At 39.7% G+C, this 9,978-nt stretch overlaps 1 protein-coding gene across 4 annotated transcripts; it reads right to left on the bottom strand.

Annotated features, from left to right (window-relative positions):
• Positions 1-24: 24 nt before the first annotated feature.
• Positions 25-8,958, bottom strand: HENMT1 (HEN methyltransferase 1). Of its 4 annotated transcripts, none has more exons than XM_064428018.1 (7): positions 8,878-8,958; positions 7,321-7,449; positions 6,094-6,206; positions 4,228-4,362; positions 3,641-3,823; positions 2,305-2,482; positions 25-973 (listed from the first exon to the last, which is right to left on the bottom strand). In XM_064428018.1, the coding sequence occupies exons 2-7, from the start codon at positions 7,432-7,434 to the stop codon at positions 578-580; spliced, it is 1,119 nt and encodes a 372-aa protein (XP_064284088.1). In that variant the 5' UTR covers positions 7,435-7,449; positions 8,878-8,958; the 3' UTR covers positions 25-577. The 4 variants fall into 4 exon arrangements, with proteins under 4 accessions (XP_064284088.1, XP_064284087.1, XP_064284086.1 ...); XM_064428017.1 differs by lacking the exon at positions 8,878-8,958 and adding an exon at positions 8,257-8,402; XM_064428016.1 differs by lacking the exon at positions 8,878-8,958 and adding an exon at positions 8,086-8,168.
• Between the last annotated feature and the right edge of the window lie 1,020 nt (positions 8,959-9,978).

The following is a 9,978-nucleotide window of genomic DNA, read 5'->3' as shown; positions in this document are numbered from 1 at the left end:
AAAATTTTTCAGCTACACCAGAGATAGGTTAGCATTCACAATTACTGCCGTTCTTTAATTTTTTTTTTCAAAAACAGAACAAATATGCCAGTTTCATATTTCAATTCAGCTGGAACAACATTTGGTTTTCATCGAGGCTGAGTTTTCATCTCGAAAAAGGCATCTATAAATTTTATAGAACTTAAGAAAAAACTTGCCCTAAATTTATGTCTGACTCACATACACAGTAGATGGTAAAACAAACTATCTTTGAAGCTAACAAGAGACTACCAGAAATAATCTAGTAACAACAGCTACAATAAAGCAATAAAAAGCAAACAGAAATACTTCATTTTCTTCTTGGGAATGAATTATTTGCTTTTAGCCCCTGATACTCTACTTGAAACCCCTATGAATTACTGTTACCTTTGTCAGAAGCATTCACCTTCACTCAATGAGAGGTGCTGACAGATAAATACCACTGATGGAAGGTTAGAAAGTATTCGGTGGTCCAGTTAGCATACAGAACATACCATTTGACAGCTTCTAAAAAAACCACTTTGATTACTTCAACTGAACTTTGTGTGAGAAATCTGATCTAATTCTCTTCATTTTCATGTTCAATATGGAACATCACAGCAGAACCATCACTGCTCAGTGTGACCTTGCCTGCAATAAGCTTGCATAACTTCTCAAAGGTACCACAAAGTCGATTCACTTTGGGAAAAGAAAAGATTGTTTTGAGAGGTATGTGAACCTCATTTCCACTGACAAATGGTTCCATGTTTTTTTCAACAACCAGTTTTCCAAGGTAGTCAGAAAAACAGTCCATTGAAGGTTGGAATTTGGATTTTCTCTCAGGATCATCACCATACTCCTCACGTTTTGACATTAAACGGTGCTTAATGATTTGGGCTGTGAAAATAACTTCATTGATCACTGCATTCTGCAAGTACTTCTCATCTTTAAGACTTGGGTACACTGCTTTGAAGACCTTTACAATATACAAGAATACATAAAATGTTTATCACTATCACAAGCTGAGATTTTAACATTTGCTGTCCAAAAAAGCTGCTAAAAGTGACCATCATTTTTTATTAAATCCTGTTTAACTTTATTATTAAACAGTTTCAGGTAAGAAAAGCCAGGCAATTTGAGCTGGTTTTCTTTATTACAGCTACACTGGCAGTTAACTGAACTTAAATAAACACCCTAAAACCCAACAGGCTATACATGCAAGCAACACTTGTAGATCAGGCAAGTTAAAGCCCTGTAATTCTTGACCTCTTTTTAATAATTCTCTTCTCACATTATGGAGTTCTGGGGACAGTTCTATAGTGATGGAGATTCTAAACTACTTCTGAATTGTCATCTGGAAACCAAGACTACAGCATGCCATTTATTGTTTTCAGAGTAAAACATTAAATATGCTCTCACAGCTGTAGGGAATGCTGAAAATAAATGGTGACATCAACATCTCTGGAAGTGTAGTGTGTTCTATACTGAGCTATACCCCAAGGCAATTAAGGAAACTAAGCAGGCAATCTCAATCCCACCAGGTTACTAGGAAGTGCTTTATACCAAGACACTACTAATGAAGTCCCACTGTCTATAATTATTTCTTACTTTGCAATTACATCTTGAAATGTTGAATTATTCCTATAAATTAGTTACCTTATAAAAATTAATTTGTTAAGAAACACACAAAATTAACACTTTTGTTTCATCTCAAAGGACACCCATGTCAAAACTCTCTCCAAAATGACCCTATAACGGGAGCTAAAGAAAGAAATTACCATCACCTAGATGTATTTCCTAGTCTGGTGAGCATTAAAGAGCACTTCATTAATCTATTAAGGGCAATAGATGGCAGGTAACATTTCACATGCATAGAAATTTCCAATACAGAAATTACAGATGTTTTCATAGCTTGGAAACCATAAAAGATAAAGCTACAACACAACTTTACATTTCAGTTCAGGTCACATTTAGTAAGAAATGCTTTTTAAAAATTTTTTATGTATCTGAAAAATCTGCGTCATTGCCAACAGCCACATAATAAATAAATTTAATGACTAGAGGAAAAATAGCTAGCAGAAAAGAAAAATTCATTCCAAGGATAGGAGCATCTTAAGATAAGAATGATTATCCATATTGTTATTTAGCAAATACCCTAAAAGTTCAAGGTCTTTGTACAACTGGAAACACAAAGAATGAGACTGTCTTGCTGTGACTGTCAGCTGTATTTCATGGTAACAACTTCACAGGCAGTCATAGACACTTTACTCTTTATTCATACCTCTAAAGGAAGAAAATAATACTTACTGTTTTGTAAACTGCTTCCATGGGTTTCTCAGACTGAACAGATTCACCAGTTTGAGGATATTTTCTAAAAAACACACCTATTTGGGTACAAAACCCAACCTTCTCCATTCCTGTTGGTGGGTGCCCGACACCAGTAAATTCCACTGAGTAATCATAGCATCTAGCAGTCTCTAGAGCCCTAAGAAAGACCAGTAATCCCAATTATGTGAAATATTCATCTTTCCATGTGATAAAGATCCATTCTTAAGGAGAATCAAGACTCTAAGGCTGCAAAGGCTTGAACATCATTTCTCTGACAATACTCCCATGCCTGGAGATAAGCACTGTCACATCTCGTTGTACCAGAGCTGTAAGATGCCTATCATAGTCTGAATCATTTAGTATCAGTAATTTAGCCATCCAAATATTACTGGTTTTTCTACAATATGTGCACAGAATGTTAATGCTCACAGTTGCTTAGTCACCAACCTGGAAGTCAGCTAAAAACTGATTTTCAATAACAAGATTATTTGAGAAGAACCCATGAAAAACATACACACCTCTAAACCACAAGAGCCCACTTAATAGAGAAAGTCTGATTTGCTGTTAATATAGAAAAACTAAAATCTACCTAATCAAGGTTACAACAGTGTATATAACACCTAAATTAAAAGTATCTTGTAGTACATCAGCCAGTGAACAAATGGGGCAGGGAACCAAAACTGCACTACCTACCTGTATCATTCCCCATGGCAAAGAAGAAAACTAAATTAATATCTCATGTATTTTAGAGAATAATGTAATATTTCTATTTCACAACACAAAGGCTTTCTCATGTTTGCAGCTCAAAAAAGCCCCACATTTCTTCAGTAATATTGATATTTTAAATTCAGATATATCTAAAAGCAAAATCTAAATATGCTTGAAGTCATAGAAATTTTCTCTAAGATATCCTAAGGTAGCTAATTACAGGCAGGTTTTAGCATCATTTTGTAGAGAAAAATACATGCTTCCAGCTTTGCAAAACTATTTACTCAAAAATCACTGGATACTTTAAAGTGTATGGCAGAAACAATATAGTTTAAGGGGCAAAATTTCCAGGATAGATACACTAGGAGTTGGCTACTGAGCACTTACAGTAAAAGCCAATTTAACAACCATCATAAAATACAAAATCCACAGAATATGCTTAACTGCTCTCCATAGCAAAGAAACCACCCAAGCAGGAGGTGACACTTCACTGACAGAAAACCACATAAGTGAACCACTCTGAAAATGCACAGCCATTCATTTAGCACACTACTGGGCACTCAGATGAGCATCATATGCACACAGCATACAATGATCAGTACCTTACCAGCTTTGAAACTCTGCTTGGCTCCACTCGAATTTGTGGTCTGGATGCCTGTATGACATCACTCTTGGAAGCAAAGAGTTAAATTCAGAATTTGGAGTGCTGATCACAACTATGCTTGGAGCCATGAAACCAAACACCACTTCAGGAAACTTCTTCAGCTCTGATTCTTCCAGGTGTTCTATTCTGAAAAGAATAAGTTGATGTCTGTGTTTAAAAACACACTACTACAATCTTAACAACCAGTCAAAAGAACCCCAAACCCATACCTGTAACTTGAAATTACACCTATCTCTGCAATATGAGCACAGGCACTGTGGCCAAGTGGCAGCACGTGGCATTTTGCCTGAGCAAATCTCCTCTTGCATTTTGTACTTTTTCATCAGTATCCTCTTCCTGCCATAAGCACTACCTGAATTACTTAGCATGGTTAATTTAAACACAAGTTAGGAGCCACTTTTCTACTTTCTACTTTCCTAATTCTACTCTTCTGCTCGAAAGGTTTGATCAAGCCTGTTTGAAGCATGGAAAAATTCCAAACTGAACTCTGATGGACTTTAAAAACCATTCTGCATTGTCCTAATACTCACAGTTCAATGCATGTCACCAAGTCAAAACCAAGCATGCAAGGATCTTTGTGGGCAACTGAGCCATGATGCAAGGTAACAGTCAGGGATCTTTCAGATGGCTGCAAATAATCAACAGGAAGAGGAGACAACGTATGCCTACAAAAGTATTAAAAATATGATGTTACAGGAAGGATCTTAAGACAAGATAAATAGTGCATGAAAATGAACTAGCAAACACCCTGCATAGATACCTCATGAATTTCAAAAAGGTTAACCATTTTACATGGATGTAAAGAAGCATATGCAATACAAACACTTCTAACTACCTACAATAGGACAGAAAGAGCAGAAGTTAATCCAGAAACTGCCCTTCGTGTTTACAAAAATTTCCATTATACTCTCAAGTCACTTGGAAAGCCACTTGTAAATTCTGATAATAGTTCAATTCTAGACACACAGTAACTCTGGTTTAGACAAGCTTTGCAGGGTTTTAGGGGTAGTTTTAGGCAAGCATATTAACTATTTTTTCCAAGTAAAATACACTGAGAAACCAAAGTACGTGTGCAAATTTCATTCTGAAGTACAGCATTAGACAAAACACACAATAAATATTACATATAAAAGGTTACTTCTCTTCATTCTTGAGAAAGAGCGAGAGATAATATCCAGATCTTGCATATTCACTGAAATTGTGTTGATCTGCTTTCAGTAAATCTACATTCATCCACTGGACCAACGCTTCAAAGATCACATAAACCTCACATTTTAGAGAGGTTCTAAACCAGACACCACACACTGAGCTAACCTTCCTATTTCAAAATGATAAACAAGTCCCTACCTTGGTGACTAAAGTTCTATGTACATTTCAAAAAGATCAAAACTGATCATTCTAAAGACAAGAATGTCATGTATAAGATATGTAGATATTCCTAACACGATGCAATTGTGCCTTTACAAACAGTGTATTTCCCAGATGTGCACACCCTGAGGCCTCTGCATGACCCACACCTCTGGCTACACGAGGTGACGTTATGGGCACCGGCAGGCCAGGAGTCCCCAGGCACAGATCCAGTGTGACTAACAATGACAGGACTCTTCATTTGCCAAGCTGCTATTTCTGCAGTTACCCTAATTTTGAAAGCCTCTACAAGAAATGCTGCACCATGCCACTTGTATTTGGTTTGCATGGCAAGTTGGCCAGGGGGCTATAGAAGAGCCCTCTCCATGCTGGAGCAGGCTCCTGGCAGCAGCCTCTGGAGAAGGGAGCCCACACTGGAGCAGCCTGGCAGGACCCAGTGGGGTGCCCATGCTGGAGCAGGCTGCACCCTGTGGGAAGGACCCGGGCTGGAGCAGCTCACAAAGAACTGCAGCCCGTGGGAAGGACCCGTGCTGGAGAACTTCATGCAAGTGTGTCTCCCCCAGGGGACAGACCAGGTCTGGAGCACAGGAACGACTTCTATCCCTGAGGGGGAAGCAGCAGCAGAAATAACCTGTAATGAACTGACTGTAATCCCCATTCCTCATCTCTCTGCAACACTGCAGGAGAGGAGGTAGAGAACAGACAATAAAGTTAAACCCATGAAGGAGTGAAAGGTAGGGAGAAGGTGTTTTTAAAATTTGCTTTACTTCTGATTATCCTACTCTGATTTTGATAATAAATTCAATTAATTCCCCAAGTCAAGTCTGGTTTGCCCATGATGGTAACTGATGAGTGATCTCTCCCGGCCCTTTAACTCATGAACACTTTGTTTTATTTTCTCTCTCTGTCCAGCCAAGGAGGGGGAATGATAGGGCAGCTTTTGGTGAGCTCCTGGCTCCAGCCAGGGTCAACTCACCACACCACTAGGTCAAGACAAACACAAGCCTCAAAACAATTAAAGAGCTTACATTTTCTCTTTCATTACATTTGCACAGATATCTAGCCCAGCTAACACTTCAATGCAGCTGCAGAATTTCAGCATCCAGAGAAGGCTGCAATCAGCACAGCCTAAATCTGCCACCTGTAAATTAGATATTGAAAAACATATAAATGCTATATAGTTCTAAGTAATTTCAGAGACTTGCATAAAACTAAAATTCCATACTTATCAAAAAAACTTTTTAATGATACAGCATTTCAGAATCATAACTAAAATTCAGCTGTGAGCAAGCAGGATAGATGCAGACTTGAAAATTCTTTTTAAAAGATGTATATGAAGATCCTGCAAGATTTTTTTAGAATAATTAACCTTTTGTTACTACAGCTACAAACAAGTATATGTAGGACATCCCACTGACTCTGGAGAATGTCTCCCACATGAGTAACAGTAAAGTATGATTTTAAGCACAAAAGCTGCAGCAATTTCCACATTCACCACTGCTTTTCACTGGGCTGTTCTCCCTCAAAACACTGAGAACAGGCTCACCAGCAGCCAAGTTAGCAGCAAAGAATCTGCACAAAACAAGTTTACAGGCTCAGTCTAATGTTTAAGTGGGAACTCTGGGGACATTCAGACCATGAAGGCAAATAATAAATATTCTTTCCTTTAAGCTAAAGAGATAGCTGAGTATGTAAACCAATCCCCACTTTCTTTCTCAGGCTCAGTCAAGGTTGAAGCACACTGCTGTTCCCCACATGAAAACATGTTTATATCCTTGTATCTAGTTTATCCACTGTCTGTGTAAACAGAAAGTTCACCCTCCCACCCATTCCACATCCTAAATCAGGAAATTCAAACCTTTAAAGACAGATGCAACACTGGTGAATACATTCTATTTTAAAGCATATTACACTGCCATGGCATCACAGACTGGATAAGCCCAGCTATGAGGAAAGCAACTTGAACCAAATTCCAACAGTGTTAAATTAAAAACAGAATGCCCACTACTTTCAAAAACAGTCTAAGGCGTTTCTCTTGTTTAAATATTCACCTCTTCCTACCAAGTAAGATTAATTTTATGCACACCTGAAAAACAACATATCACAAGGTATCTGCTAAGGCCATTCAGTTTTAACAGTTCGTTCATTACTATTATTTGGTAATTAGGACAACAGGTTATTTACCCATTTTGTGTTCCTGAAATGCCGTCAATTTATTTTCAAGTTTATAACCTAAAGACACAAAACATACCAACCTTCTTAGGTTTGTATTTCTCCACTAAGTCTTTAACAAACTGGTAGCGTTGTTTGTACAAAGGAGGTTCAAATTTAATAATTTGCGTAAACTCTTCTTTATAGTTCTTATCCATAGTATTCTGGCAACCCTAGAATAAAAAGTTAACTTATTTTCTGAAGCACTTCATAACAAATCTAATTACAAAGTTTGCTGTTTTCAATGGTGTTTGAGTAACAATTAAGCACGGGCAGACCTGATCTGAGTTCTATTCAAAGAATGACAAAAATATGACCAAAAAAAAGATTAGGCTGTTCTCTCTACGTGAAATTATGTAAATAACCTTATGTAAACGACTATAAATCATATACAAATCTAAAAAAAGCAAATTTCATAGTCTCACTCTCCATCCAGCACACCTGGACAGAGACCATAACCAAACACTACAACCAAACGCATCTGGGGCAAGCCTGCACACAACCCGATTACTCTACGACGTCTTTTAGACACAAATAAAAATATATTTTTGTGTATAGATACGCACAAAAGCCGGCTCGGTGTTCAGGCCAGTCCCCCGCCGCCTCCGGAGCTAAGCGGGCCTGCGGGGCTCCCCTCAGCAGCGCCCGCGTGAGGGAAGGGCCGCCCGCGCACCGCCCGCCTGACCCCCGCCGGCTCCCGAGCCACCCCGGCTCCCGATCCCCGACAGCCACTGCCCCCGACAGCCACTGCCCCCGGGCTCCCGACAGCCCCTGCCCTTGCCGGGGCTCCCCCGCGCTTCCCGCTCCACCTTCTCTCCCACGGCGAGCTCCCGCCGGGCACAAGCGGCCGCCCCTACGGGGGTGCGGCGCCTCCGGGCAGCGCCGGGAGCTGCACTGGACAGCCCCAGTGCGGGGGATGTTCCCTAAGGCACTTCTGTGCCAGAGGGTAAATGGGCACCAGTGACCGTCCACGGGCCCACCTGTTCTACTGATCCGTGCCAGCCTCCCTCAGTGTCATTAAAAGGCGATTGGCGGCGGCGAGCGGTGTCCCTACTTTTTTTAAACTAAACCCTAAAAATCTCGGCCCTCCTCATGCAAGTCCCTTGGGGTGCTGCTGTGTCTAAAGCCGTGTGTGCCCCGCCGCAGAGGGAAAGCGCGCGGTGGGGCGGGTTGTCACATACAGTGAGCTAGCCCTGTCTGGGTGAGTGCGGTAGAGAGCACAAACATCCAACAATCGATGTCTTTTGCAGTGTTTCATTAAGCATTTACCATGCTAGGACAAATTTGTCTCTCGGTGAGCAGGCAGCTGCGTAGCAGCATGGTGAAAATAGAAAGGAAAAGGGTTTCCTAATCACAGGGCAGGGCTGTTATTAATGAAGATCTAGTGTAGGCCTGGGACCTAGAAGACGGCAGCACTCTGGTGTCAGTGAGGATAAAGTTAGATAAGTTAGACAATTCAATGCCCATTAAGATTTCAGAATATTCTAGAAATGTATATGCCAACTTTTGGCTAACATTTTTTGTGGCCTAGTCAGAGTGCACAGTTACTCTTTTTGGCTGTTGTGTAATTGTTTAACCCTGAACTATCACTTAGTACTTACATCTCACCTAGATGATTCTATAAATTCTGCCCAGTGGTTTTTCTTGTTGGCTGTACTCTGTAAAAACCAGTTGGGATGCCTGAGGGAAGAAAATCTAATTTGGAGCAAATGGATTTATAGGTTGCAACTATATGAGAAGTGTCAGCATCACCACCAGAGAGTGAAAGAAGTATAAAAACGCGATCTTATAGAGTGCAAAAAATACTGAGGTTTGGAACGTATTTGCCTAAATATTCCATGGAAACACAATTAGGACAATAGAAACTATAACAGATGTATTGGCTGTCTTGAAGTGGTTGCACAATAAAAATGAAGTAAGTACTCCAAACAACAATAACAAAACCACTCATGATCAAAGAAAAGTTACTACTCTAGCTTACTACCACCAGAACAAGATCACTTTCTTGCAATTCGTTTTTCTGATTAGTTCTCTGATTTGATATGAGATTGTTAAATGAGTATTTACATCAAAATGGTAGAGCCATGCAAGTAATAAAGATTTTGTGAATGTCTTTGGAAATCAGCCAAGAGGGGAGGAGAGGCCAAAAGAGGACTGGTGCTTATTTCTAGAAAAGAGGAGTGAAAAGCCTCGATAGCAGAACAGGCAGCTTAGAGAAACTGTTAGCTGCCAGGGCCCTGATAACACTTTTCTGCTATAGCACAAGCTCTAAGGTGCCAGAGTAATGAAAAGTTTCTCAATGTTTCGATGTGTAATGAAGAGTGAAGGTATTTTTATGTCACTTCCAACAGTACTTATCTCCTGTTTTCTAAATTAAAAATCTGGGTTAGTTTAAGCAGGTAGAGATGCTATTCCCATGGATGATTTTATACCAACTTTTCCCTGTACATGTTTCCTGATGCACTGAGCAATGGAGAGCCCTTCTGTGTACAACTGAGCATACTTTGGCACAGCTTGCAGTCATTTCACTGAACTGTCAGTTAATTGTTTGCACAGTCATTTGATGTTTAGAATATTTCAGCAATTCTTCTAAAACACACTTTTGTACTTCAGGTTTAAAGACTGACACCAAAGTATGTAGCTAGTTATATTGGGTTTGGGCTTTTTTGCTTTTGCAGGCAAAACCAGGGATTTTCTCTTTC

The sequence above is a fragment of the Passer domesticus genome, chromosome 7 (genome assembly GCF_036417665.1).
Source record: "Passer domesticus isolate bPasDom1 chromosome 7, bPasDom1.hap1, whole genome shotgun sequence".
NCBI lineage: Eukaryota > Metazoa > Chordata > Aves > Passeriformes > Passeridae > Passer > Passer domesticus.
This window is presented reverse-complemented; position numbering and strand designations above follow the sequence as displayed.